The following is a 13,538-nucleotide window of genomic DNA, read 5'->3' as shown; positions in this document are numbered from 1 at the left end:
TCAAAATGAAGCAGCAATCATCTCCAAACTCAATCCGTCCACAACACTCTGACAGTGGGAAAGGAAACACGTTTTGACTAACTTCTTAAATTGATGCCCACCAATCCATTCAACACTATTTGTCCTCAGTATGACCATAGCAAAGATAGCTATCTGAGTAGAGATGTGTCCTCCTTTAATATTGACAAAATTTCTTCAAGAAGGTACAACCCTTCTTTGAGACATCAGTCTAGACTGACTGCCTGTATGCATTGTGGGAGGTTCCGATCTTTGCATGAGATGTGAAAGCAAAGTCCTGTCTGCCTGTTCAAGTGAACTCAGATTAAAGATTCCTCAACACTTTTCAAAAAGAGAGGGAATTTTCTCCCCGTGACTTGGCCAACATTCCAAAAATAAATTGGTCATTTGCTTCATGGTTGTGTGTTTTTGCCTACAATTACACATTCACTCTACTTCAAGGCAATCCCTGAGAAGCATTTTGAGATGTTTAGTCTTGAAAGGAGATGCCTCAGTTGCCAACTTAATAGAGGTGTATAAACTTCTGAATGGGATTGAAAAAAGAAACCGAAAATAATACTTAAGGATTCACCAAAATAATACTAGTAATCCTTGCATTTGAGATAGCCTCTTATCACATTTTCAAGACGTCTCAAAACGCTTCATAGGATATGTATCTTTACTGTATCTTTACCTCTTCCAAGGTGTTAAGGCTTGGCTTGGCCGCTAACCTACTATTGGATTTTGTTTCCTTCAGGTTGTGGCACAGGGATTCTTTTCGGGTGAAAGCGCTTATCTCCAAAGCAGCTGGAACATTTTGGATGGAATCCTGGTCTTTGTTTCTGTCATTGACATCGTTGTCTCCATGGCATCAGCAGGCGGAGCAAAGATCCTTGGTATTCTTCGTGTGCTGCGCCTTTTGAGAACTCTGAGACCCCTTCGGTAAGATAATAATAATCCTTGCATTTGATATAGTGCCTTATCACGTCTTCGCGAAGCCTCAAAGCGCTTCACAGAGTATACTGTAAAGTGAATTGACTGTATATTTTGTGGGTGAAAGATGCATGTAATCTAGATGATTGTTTTAAGAGAAACATTGTTAGGTAGAGAGCATATGATTTTTTTATGTGTGCTGCTTAAACATCCATTGTTAGTAGAGTTGATCAATTTATTTAATTGTGTGCCAACTTTTTAAAATAAATAATGCTCCCTCCATTGTGTAAAATGAAATCGGACTAATTCTGTTGGCAGAAGAAATGCCTTAATCTTCAGAAGAAGATATTGACAGATCTCCTCATATTGAGGCTGTGAGATTACAAAACCTGGCACAGAACGTAATTTACCCATTAAAAGTTGCCAATCTATTTACACAATATTGGTGTTGTGGAGAAAATGTTATGTCTGTTTAGTTGGTGCTGGATAAAGCAACAACTGTTTAATTAATGCCTCAGTATCAAGAGCATACAATGTTTATCATTTGGCGTTGTGCCTTTTGTTCTTTGCATTGGCCTCTGTGATAGTTATGGTTACATGTGTGCTTTGCAGAAAGGTTACATGTGTGCAACTGTTTTCTGTGAGAAGACATGATTGTGATAAAACTGATGTAGGACCATAATATTTGCTAAATGGCCATATCCTGTGTAAAAAAGGCACCTTTTTTTAAAAAAAAATTTTAACTGCAGATCCAGCCTCCAGGTCACCCAAGGGAGAGATGTTCCTCCTTGCCTTTGTTTCCTAAATGCTGCTTCTTTTTGCATTAGTTCCTTCATTCAATTAATCATAAGCCTATGAAGGAAAAAATGTTGGTGTGCTTTCTAAGAAAAAAAAGATACACTAAATCAAGATGCTCCATTGAAACTCACCCCATTAACTACTGTTGGATGTCTCTAGTTCACTTGGAGAGTGAATTTGCTGCCTGTATTGTATGAGAATCACCAACTTCAACATTAATATTGACAAGATTTCAGCAAAAATCCTATTCAGATCAAATTGTGCCCAGGATCAGATTTGATTTGACTCTGAATTTTATTGTAGAATAAGTCTTTACTTTGTTCAGTAAAAAAGCTCTATTTGTTGATGTGTGAATTGACCAAATGTCTTGAGCACTGGTGACAGATTCTCCAATTCTCTGGTCGAACTCCTTTGCCAAACTGACAATAGCTTAATCACATTGAGGACTAACAGTCAGACACTTTGGGCCTTTTGCTCTGAGTAATAGTGCCTGATTGCTGTAGATCATAGCCTGTAAAGGTGTTCAGACAGAGAGAGACTCTGTGATGGATTCAGTTCCATACAGAGGATAAACGGGATAACTAAGATAGATGCCACTTTCAAGAGTAGAAAACACACAGTATATGGGGAGGAGGGGGAAGATGATCTTGATTTAGCACAATTTTATTTGACCCAAAATCCAGGGCCCTGAGCTAATCTCATGAAAATTGATGATTTACAATTGGCGCACGTTTTGGAACTCCAAGTAACATGCATGTCCTTCATACTTTCTAAAAGGTTTACACAGAAATAAACACATTTTCTGTTGGAACTATAGAATTTGTGAAGTGGAGGGGAAAATGACTAATTGCAAAAACTCACAAGGTTATGTTGTCTAATGGCGAGTTGGATTAGGAAAAGACAAGTTACTTTAATTGATGTTGTTTTCACACCAATATTTCAAAATCAATCTGTGCTTTTCTCGCTGTCATTCCATTCCCATGGGTTCTCTCGGGTAAACTTGCCTTTCTCATAATATAGCCTTGTCAACATAAACTAATTTTGTTTCACAGCTTATTGTAAGTGAGTCTCGGAAGTTTCAGTACCATTGATTATGATCGTTTACAGAATTTTATCCCTCTTGCCAGAGTCATCAGCAGAGCTCCAGGTCTAAAACTGGTAGTGGAAACCTTAATATCTTCCCTGAGACCTATTGGGAATATTGTGCTCATCTGCTGTGCTTTCTTTATCATCTTTGGAATCCTAGGGGTCCAGGTAAATATAATTTCATTCCATTAATAAAAGGTCAAACCATGTTCAAAAGGTTCAATGCCTCCAGAAAGTCAATCCGTCCAAGTAAACAACTATACTAGGATTTAGAGGGAGACAATACATTTCTATTAGTTTAAATCCTGGTTCATCTTAAAGGGATACTGCCTTAAGGAAAACATATGTGGCAATCCATACAGTAAAGATCTGCAGAGATGGATCTGCATGTAATTTCAGTCAGAATCCAGTGATACACAGATTCTTTTGACTCTTATCATTACCTGAACAAACATGGATTTGCTAAATATTTTATCAACACCTGCACTTTCATTTTGGAAGCCTATATTATCCGCTTACCTTCAGCTGAAAAATGCATATTCTAAGAATTAAGTAAAGCTATTGTCCTCAGCTACCTTGGAGGTTAGTTTTGCTGATCTGCCTTATTGTTCAACCTAAATTATTTTCAATTAACAAAACCCCAGATAACTTCTAAAAAAAAACTATGTTTGTTTCAGTTGTTCAAAGGGAAGTTTTACCACTGTGAAGGACATGATACGAAGAACATTACTAACAAGCCAGATTGCCTCCAAGCCAACTTCAAATGGTTGCGCCGTAAATATAATTTTGATAATCTGGGACAGGTAAGTGTTGCACTACACATTTAATGGAATGGGCAAAAGATTGGTTTGTGTCTTGGCCAACAATCCCACTAGATGGGAAAAAATGGTCACTCACTTTATCATGGCTGTTAATGTTTCATTGCTGTGTGCAGATTGGTTGCTGAGTTCCACTACAAATACAACAACATGGATTTATATAGTGCCCTCTACGCCGGACGGCGTCTCAGAGCACTTCACAGTAACGGATCCCGGGACCGAGCCAGGGGGAGGGGGAGGAGGCGGGGGGAGTGGGAGGAGCCGGGGGAAGGGGAGGAGCCGGGGGAGTGGGAGGAGCCAGGGGAGGGGGAGGATCCAGGGGGAGTGGGAGGAGCCGGGGGGAGGGGGAGGAGCCAGGGGGAGGGGGAGGAAGGTGACCAAAGGCGCGGTCGAAAAGAAAGGTCTTCAGCAGAGACCTGAAAATAGGAAGAGAGGGGGCGAGGGGAAGGGAGTGAGGAAGGAAGTTTCAGAGCCTCGGGGCATAGTGGCTGAAGGCACAGCCGCCGAGGGTGGAGCGGAGGACTCGGACAAGGAGGAGGCCAGACCCGGAGGAACGAAGGCAACGGGTATTGTTTTGAGCAGAGAGGACGGGAGATGCAGAGGAGTGGAGGGATTTGAAGACAAGGGGGAGGATCTTGAAGTCGATCCTCTCTGGGACAGACAGCCAGTGCAGGGAGCGGAGTTTGGTGCGGGTGAGAATGCGGGTGGCAGAGTTTTGAATGATCTGGATTTTATGAATGGGAGACTGGTGAGGAGGGCATAAGAGTAGTCCAACCAAGAGGTGATAAAGGTATGGACCAGGGTTTGAGCGGCTTTTGGGGAGAGGTATTGGTGGAGACAGGCGATGTGTCGGAGGTGGAAGAAAGCGGTGCTGGTGAGGAACCGGATGTGGGGTAATTGGTGGTTGAACCTGACGCCTGGGTTGTGTACGGGTTCGGAGAGTTTTAGGGGGAGGTCGGGAAGGTGGAGGAGGTGAGAACCGTGAGATTTTAGACGTTGACAAGAGCCAACGAGTACGGCTTCTGTCTTGTCAATGTTCAGCTGAAGGAAACTTGCGCTCATCCAGCCCCTGCGGTCAGACAGGCAGAACATCAGGGCACTGAGGGTCGCAAAGAGAGGTGGAAAAATAGAGTTGGGTGTCGTCCGCGTACATGTGGAAGTGTACCCCATGTCTGCGGATGACATCCCCAAGAGGGAGCATGAAGATCAGAAAGAGGAGGGGGCCAAGGATGGATCCTTGGGGTACCCCGCAGGTAACCGGGTGAGAGCGGGAGGAGAAGCCGTTATACACAGTCACTACACTTTACCCATGCAGTGGTACCTGTGGGCAATTGATTACAGTTGCTTCTACGTTTCTGAAGGTGGAATGAGTAGTCAGTGATCTCTTCAAGTATATGCTAAAAGTAGAAATCACTTATAGTGATCATATATTAATTGTGAACTAAAATTCTAATCTCTTAACTAATTTGTCATGTAACTGAATAGAATCACACAACTATGTACCTGTGGGCAACTGAGCACCAACTATTGTTGTGCCCATAAAAAGCAGGGGAATGTAAACAGATCAATGGAAAAGTGTGTTGTCAGCCATAATACAGTTAATTACTCTCTCTATTGACCTAATCTTTTAAGCAATCTTTTTAACATTATTAACTAAGTTCAGCTCCAGGAAGAGGCTTTCCTTCCAAAGCATACAAATGATTTCAGATCAGGCTCATTGGCTGATTGAACATATAACTCAGCAGCTTCTTTGCGTTTAGGGCATCTTTAAAGCTCTCTTTGAATTGAATGGAATGTCACCGAATTTGAACTCGTCCTTTCTACCTTTTAATTAGTAGTTACAAGTGTACAGTCCTTAGTGAAATTTTCAATATAGTAAAATATTGTTGCTGTAAAACATTACAAATTGGAGTAAATTAATAATCCTTCCATGCCGATAATGTTGAAGTATCCCAATGCACTTCAGAGGAATTGCTGTGAAGTGCAGTGACTGCGTGTGCGTGTTGCCAACAGATCAGCCAGTTCATGCACAGCAATGTCCCACAAACAGCCATGAAGTAAATGATCAATTTATCTGGGGGCCTGTTGACTAGATATCAGTAGAAATTCCCTTCTCTTTACAAATAGAGTTGTGGGATCTTTAACATGCACCTGAACAGGCAGACAGAACCTTGGTTTAACATTTCATCTGAATGACAGCGTAGAATTTGTTTTTCCATTAATGTCCACAGTCCATGCTGTTTAATTGTCTATCTCCTAAAGCCAGGAAGCAGAAGCAAGTGTTATCGTAGTGTACCTGAAATCTTGTAACTTCTTTGGAATCTGTAATTGACTCCCAGGATGGCTGAGGAGATTAGTTGACAAGGGAAGCCAGTAAAGAAAAGGAGATTGATAGGTTGACAGATATGTGTGTGACAAATCAGCTCATTGGAAAGACAGACCAGAAATATGGGACCTTATAGAGACAATGTCAAAGATGAAGAATGATGTGGATGCGGATCCCGCCACGCAGATTCTTTACTCCGACTCCCACTGCGAGGAAATGCTAGACTTCCTCAAGTCCAAAATCGAGGGAATCCGCTAAGCTGCCACTGCCCTCCCAACTTGCAGCCCCTCCCTCCCCCACCACAAACTCTCTTTCCTCTCCTCTCACTCCCTCCATGAATCCCTCCAATTGGGTTTCTGTGCTGCTCACAGCACGGAAACTGCTCTGGTCAAAGTCACAAACGACCAGGGCTCCCTCTGCCTCCTCATCCTCCTCGACCTCTCCACCCCTTTTGACACTGTGGACCCCTCAATCCTCTTCCACCGCCTCTCCTCCCACCTCAACCTCCAAGGCTCTATCCTTGACTGGTTCAGGTCCTACCCTTCACACCGCCTCCACTTTGTCTCAGCTAACAACTTCTCCTCCAGCCCCCGCACCGTCTCGCGCGGTGTCCCTCAGGGCTCTGTCCTCGGTTCCCTCCTCTTCACCCGCTACATACTCCCCCTTGATGACGTCATCCGCAGACATGGGGTAAGTTTCCACATGTATGCGGACGACACCCAACTTTATCTCTCTGCCTCCACCCTGAACTCCAGGACTACTGGCGTCCTGACCAACTGCCTGTCCGGCATCAAGTCCTGGACGAGGGACAACTTTCTCCAACTCAACATCAGTAAGACCGAGGCCCTCCTGATTGACTCGCGCCAACACCTCCACACCTCAGGCGCTAGCAGCATCAGCCTCCACAGCTGCACACTCAAACTCATTAAGCCAGTCAGGAACCTGGGGGTCTTGTTTGACCCTGAACTGTCCTTTCTCCCCCACATCGGGCCATGACCCGCACTGCCTACCACCACCTCCGCAACATTGCCAGACTCCGCCACTGCCTCACCCCTCAGGCTGCCGAAACCCTCACCCACGCATTCGTCACCTCAAGGCTCGATTATAGAAACTCCCTCTTCATCGGCCTTCCCAACTCTTCCCATCACAAGCTGCAGATCATCCGAAACTCTGCAGCTCGTGTACTCTCGTGCACCAGGCTCCGTGACCCCATCACTCCCACCCTCGCCCGACTCCACTGGCTCCCCATCCCCCAGAGGATCGAGTTCAAGATCCTCATCCTCACATTCAAGACCATCTATGGCCTCACCCCCTCCTACCTCTCTGACCTACTGACTCCCTACCAACCTGCCTGCTCCCTCCGTTCATCGGGCTCCGGCCTGCTCCATGTCTCCCGCCCGACCCGTCCTGCCATCAACCTCTCTGTCCCCACACTCTGGAACTCCATCCCACGGTCCCTTCACCTCGCTTCCTCCCTTGCCTCCTTCAAGGCCGGTCTCAAGACCCTTCTCTTCGACCGTGCCTTTGGTCTCCCTCCCACCTCTCTGCCTTCCCTCACCTCTACCCCACCCCTCACCCCTACTCCACCACTCCCCCATGCTTGGGCCCTGACAGTTGACTGTTCAGCGCTTTGGGACGTCCTCCCGACGTGAAAGGCGCTCTATAAATGTAATTTTGTTGTTACGTTATTTTTGTTGTTGCTTTTAAAACACATCCTTTTGACTGTGTCTTTGGCGACCTACTGCCTACTGCCTTATCTCCCATTTTGTGAAAAAAATGTAAAGATTATTATTATTTATTCCTTGCATAAGTGCAAGTTCTTGTTGGCATAACCTTCATCCACTTCATCATTTGAAAACATGACTTGGCACTGCACATGAGTTCTATATTTCAAAAGAACTTGTGTCTTTCGTTCTAGTGGTTCATGTGTTAGTTTGGTTTTATTCAGTGATTCTTGCATTTTTTAACATACATATTGAAATACTGGAAAATTGTAATTTGTTTTTTTCTCTCTGTTGCTTTTTAGGCATTGATGTCACTCTTTGTGTTATCCTCCAAAGATGGTTGGGTGAATATAATGTATGATGGCCTGGATGCTGTGGGAATAGACAAACAGGTAATAATGAAAGATGGCATCTAATCTCCTTTTGATTATTGAAAAACAAGTAACCCCTTTATCCTGCATAAAATGGGTTTCGGTTTTCTTTGGATCAAAAAGGAGTGGTATGCCCAAACTATGAATTCTACTTCCCAGCTGCTCAATCCCAGCCCATGATGAATTGGATTTCCATGACAAATGCGCATTTATGGGTCAGAATGGAATTGGTGGTCTCACCTCCTGTCGTTCCATCTTTCATCAACCCTTCATAGCATTCTCCATTTTACCTGGCCGACTGTGGGAGTGAATGAGCAAACATAATCAAATATATGCCACTACTTCCATAATCTTGTGGAGTCCTGTAGCTCAGTGGATAGAGCACTCGCCATGCGAGCAAGAGATCTGGATTTAATTCCTGTCAGGGCGAAACCTTGGGCAAGTTTCCTTACACCTAATAATAATCCCTCAAGAAAAAATAATAATAAATTGGTCACTTCAATCCATGACTGTTTGTGGGACGCTGCTGTGCGCAATTGGCTGCTGCATTTTCGCCCTCAAATATACAGTTAATTCACTTTACAGTATATTCTAGGAAGTGCTTTGAGACGTCTCGAAGACATGAAAAGCGCTATATCAAATGCAAGGATCATTATTATTATTATAATTATTATAATCTGTAAAATCTTGCTCCTGATTGTAATACATCCTTGAAATACCCACTCCATTTTTAGGAAGGCATGAGAAAAGCTTTTCCCATCTCTTGTTTATTTATTCAACACAATCCTATTCTTCATTCCGCAACTTCATTTCTCTTTTCAAAGGTTTTTTTTAATATTCAGAAGTGGCACTCACTGTCAGTTTGAGAGGTCTCTGAAAGGATCTCATGGCAATTGCCCTTATTGGAGCCTTCATTAACAAACTGTGGGGAGTAACTCTGAGCTCATAGTGTAATATTATTAATACTTTTTTTATTGATATTGTGGCAGAAATTAACTGGTAACTTTCTGCACGTCATTCTAATTCAGGGTTAGTATTTTTCTTTAAAAGTTTCTTCTTTTGTTTTTACCCCTAACCCCCCACTCTTGAAATGACAGCCGCAAAGGAATCACAACCCATGGATGCTTCTGTTTTTCATCTCCTTCCTTCTGATTGTGAGTTTCTTCGTGCTCAACATGTTTGTTGGTGTCGTGGTGGAGAACTTCCACAAATGCCGGCAGCACCAGGAAGCTGAGGAAGCCCGGCGGCGCGAGGAGAAGCGTTTGCGGCGGCTCGAGAAAAAGCGCCGGAGTAAGGAACTGTGCCTGGCTGGTCGGTAGTATGTTTAATCTTTCTGAGCCCTGCCTATTTCCAAACTCGAAGGAAATGTGATGGCACAGCATGCCCATGCATGCCCAGCTCATGTTGCACGCAGACCTCAAGAGAACCGGTTGCACTGCAGGGATGTTTCTTTCTCCTTTGAGTTTTTTTTTGTTTGAAGATGAATTTGTTTCCTCTCTGACTGAAGGAAAAAGTTCATATTTTTTTCGACGTGTTTTTTTGTGTAAAAAAAAGCAAGGCAGAGTTAATGTGAAAAAAAACGATCATGTATTGTTGGCTCATGATTGTTTTGCAAAACACTTACCCCCAAAATACCAAAGCATCTAATAACTAATTACTGCATTAAGTAGATGTTTTCTCACAGTGCAGTGCATACACCTGGATTCCCATTCATGGATAAATCCTGTTATTACATAACATACCTTGACCAGGTAGGAGGGAACACAAGAAAATAATGTGTTGACATTCAAGGAACCCAAAAAAAATCACACCCCAGGTACCACATGCAGTACAAAACAACAACATGTCCCAAGGTTTTGGTTTCGCCCACAAAACACACATTCAGTATATTCTGTGAAGTGCTTTGAGACGTCACAATGACGTGATAAGGTGCTATATCAAATGCAAGGATTATTATTATTTTGGTTGAACGCGGCAGACTCAGAAAGATTGTAGTTTGTGCTGTACGATGTAATGTCCTGTTTTTGCAAATCTGTTATTCATTTGTGACAGTTTTGTGGTCGGAAGGGATCTGCCCTGTTACACTTTCACTGGAATCTAGTCCATTAGGATTGCTTTCTGCAGCTTTTAGGAGTTATATACTTCACTAGGACCAAGTGTCACCATTAGTGGAAGGCTCTTGCTACTGTCTCAGATCTTGACTTTAATGTTATTTCTGGTAGCAGCACTCAAGCAGCAAATCGACACTTTGATCTTAACAGGCCACATGGGGAAGATTGTTTGAATCAAAGCAGACAAAAAAGTAGAATGCATGGTTATTAATATAGTGGTAAACGAGGTTGTGGCAAGTGCCATTGTCCTCTTCGTATAAACAGAAGATGTTAGGAGGTAACAGCACCAGCAAATCCAGGCACTGTGGGCTCTGGATATCTCTTGCGTACTTTTATATACTTAGTCTTGGGTGACGAAGAATCAATTCCTTCTATTTATTCAGTTTGATTTGAAAAAGGAAAACAAACCACAGTTACAGAAGTGACCCTCTTCAAACCTTAGAACCACCTATTGATGACAGCCCCTTAGCCCAGGATTGTATAGTGCAGTAGTACATGGAAAATCACATGCGTTTCCAAAGTAAAGCATGTAGCAGCTGCATGTTTTCTTTTCTCCCTTAATAGTTCCATTGGAACAAATTGTTATCCGTATGAAGACATTTATGAACTAAAACTCGCATGTAATTATTACTTCGGCTTTAATGCATTTTACGGCACCTATCTCAACTTTCACCAAAGTAACACTTTAACATTGTCTGCTGCATTACATGGCTATACATAATTTAGCATGGGGGCACAATATTGCATGTGTGAATTTATAACAGCAACTGTTTTATTATTTTTGAATGAAATGTACACCCTGCCTTTCTGCAAATGTCACCTTCTAACTGCATCCCACACTGTAATGCATGTCCCAGTGGCTCCTCAGGCATCAGTGAATGAGGGGAAACTGAACAAACTGATTGGCTTCAGTGTGCACCCTCAGTACTAACCCTGTCTTGGTTGCACGGAAAGTGATGCGGCAGTGCAACAATGTCTTCTTCCTCTTATTTCCCACTACCCACTCCCCCCAATCCCTCTTTCTCTCCCTTTATGAGCCACCCTCTGCTCAGAGCTGAGCCTGACGACCCAAATGGAGGTCAGGAACCCACTATACGCAAGACCCCTACTGCTGGGTGTGAATGTCAGAAGAGGCTGGGAATTAATTGTGGGCTTTGGGGGCTGCAGCCCAATGAGGAATGCACTGCATGTCTGGTACCACCACCATCATCAATTCAGATTGACTAAACCACAATATTCATATTACTTAGTAGTAACTCATACTATTAATGAAATTAAATGTACTCAGTGATCTTTGTGTATGTTATAACATATTTTAATCTTTAATCTTTGTGATGTAAGTTTTAGAATATTCAAATCTGTGTTTTCTTTTTTCCTTGTTCCATTCAGAAGCCCAGCGCAGGCCGTATTATGCCAACTACTCACCTGCTCGACTTTACATCCACACAATGTGTACCAGCCACTACTTGGATCTGTTCATCACATTCATTATTGCTATCAATGTCATCACTATGTCCATGGAGCACTATGAACAGCCAATTGTAAGTGCATGCAAAAACTGTGATAGAGCTTGAGCGATCCTTGAACCATAGACATGTCCAGCTCAGAAGGAGAGCATTCAGCCTATTGGCCTCTAGGAAAGGGCAATAGGAGGGACGGGGGTTTGTGTGGAGTATAAACTATGGCATAGAGTGGTTGGGCCGAATGGCCAGGTTCCTTGCTGTAAAATTCTGTGTAATTCTATGTGCATTAGAAAAAGCTATCAACTTAGTACCATTTCCTGTCGAATCCTCATACCCAATGTTTTTCTACTCCCAACCGTTCATTGGGAGTGATTCTATAGTTGTCAATAAATGAACTAACCCTGCCGGGTGTCTATTTGTTCACTGGCTGCTCATCTAACATCTAACATCTAACGTTGACATCAAACAGCTTTTATAAGTTTATAATGGGCATTGTGCGTAAGACCATTGTTAGCTTACACAGAATCAGTTAAATACAACAACAACAACAACAACAAGATTCCATTTATTGAGCGCCTTTCACGTCGGGAGGACGTCCCAAGACGCTGTACAGTTGGGTCAGGACCCGAGCATTGGGGGGAAATGGTCAGGGTGAGGGGAGGGAAGGGAGGGAGCGAGGAGGGGGTAGAGAGTCGAGAGGACAGCTGAAGGTTCGGTCAAAGAGAAAGGTCTAGAGACCGGCCTTGAAGGAGGAAAGGGAGGAAGCGGCAAAGGCACTGGGGGATAGAGTTCCAGAGCCTCGGGGCTGAGAGGCTGAAGGCCCGGCCACCGATGGTAGGGCGATTGGGGCGGGGGATGTGGAGCAGACCGGAGCCGGAGGAACGGAGGGTTCGGGCAGGTAGGTAGGGGGATAGTAGGTTGGAGAGGTAGGAGGGAGCGAGGCCGTGAATGGCCTTGTAGGTGAGGGTGAGGATCTTGAATTCGATCCTCTGGGGGGTGGGGAGCCAGTGGGGGCGAGCGAGGGCGAGGGTGGGAGTGATGTGGTCGCGGTATCTGGTGCGAGACAGTACACGAGCTGCAGAGTTCTGAATGACCTGCAGTGTGGAGGGAGGTGGCGGGAAGGCCGGCGAGGAGAGAGTTCCATAGTCCAGCCTTGAGGTGATAAAGGCGTGGACCAGAGTTTCAGCCGCGTGAGGGGTGAGGTAGTGCCGTAGTCTGGCGACATTCCGGAGGTGATGGAAGGCGGTGCCAGTTGTGACGCGGATATGGGGGAGAAAGGACAGCTCAGGGTCGAACAGAACATCGAGGTTCCTGATGGCCTTGAGAGGTGGAGAGTGCGACCTTGGATGCTGATGCTGTCAGCGCCTGAGGTGCGGAGGCGCTGACGGAGCCAATCAGGAGGGCCTCAGTTTTGCACACGTTGAGCTGAAGTAAGTTATCTCTCGTCCAGGACTCGATGTCGGACAGACAGCTGTCAGGACATCGGGGGTCGTGGAGTTGAGGGTAGAGGAGGAAAGGTAGAGTTGGGTGTCATCCGCATACATGTGGAAGTTAACCCCATGTCTGCGGATGATGTTACCACAGGGGGAGCATATAGAGGGTGAAGAGGAGGGGACCGAGGACAGAGCCCTGAGGGACACCACACGAGACAGTGCGGGGGCCGGAGGAAAAACCATTTGTGGATTTTTTCCCCGATTGTTGCGGGGAGAACAACCCATTTGCTTCTTCTGTAGATATAGAACATTTACTCACACTTACGAGTCATTTCAGTGCTCCTAAATTCAGAAAAATATTTTTAGCGCAAATCATTTTTTTAAACAAACAACAACAACAACAACAACAAGATTCCATTTATTGAGCGCCTTTCACGTCGGGAGGACGTCCCAAAAGAAATCCATAAATTTTACAAAT

The 13,538-nt window shown here is 44.3% G+C and overlaps 1 protein-coding gene across 1 annotated transcript in view; it reads left to right on the top strand.

Annotated features, from left to right (window-relative positions):
• The window catches only part of cacna1ha (calcium channel, voltage-dependent, T type, alpha 1H subunit a), a 141,527-nt gene that overhangs the window by 97,849 nt on the left and 30,140 nt on the right, over positions 1–13,538 (top strand). The window contains exons 19-24 of the mRNA XM_042340973.1: positions 755–939; positions 2,856–2,982; positions 3,492–3,617; positions 7,985–8,074; positions 9,151–9,343; positions 11,554–11,705. Of these exons, the coding sequence (XP_042196907.1) occupies positions 755–939; positions 2,856–2,982; positions 3,492–3,617; positions 7,985–8,074; positions 9,151–9,343; positions 11,554–11,705 (873 nt within the window). The remainder of the gene's footprint in view (positions 1–754; positions 940–2,855; positions 2,983–3,491; positions 3,618–7,984; positions 8,075–9,150; positions 9,344–11,553; positions 11,706–13,538) is intronic.

This window comes from Callorhinchus milii, unplaced genomic scaffold (assembly GCF_018977255.1).
Source record: "Callorhinchus milii isolate IMCB2004 unplaced genomic scaffold, IMCB_Cmil_1.0 Scaffold16, whole genome shotgun sequence".
Classification (NCBI taxonomy): domain Eukaryota; kingdom Metazoa; phylum Chordata; class Chondrichthyes; order Chimaeriformes; family Callorhinchidae; genus Callorhinchus; species Callorhinchus milii.
Note: the sequence above shows the minus strand (reverse complement) of the source record. Positions and strands in the feature narration are given on the sequence as shown.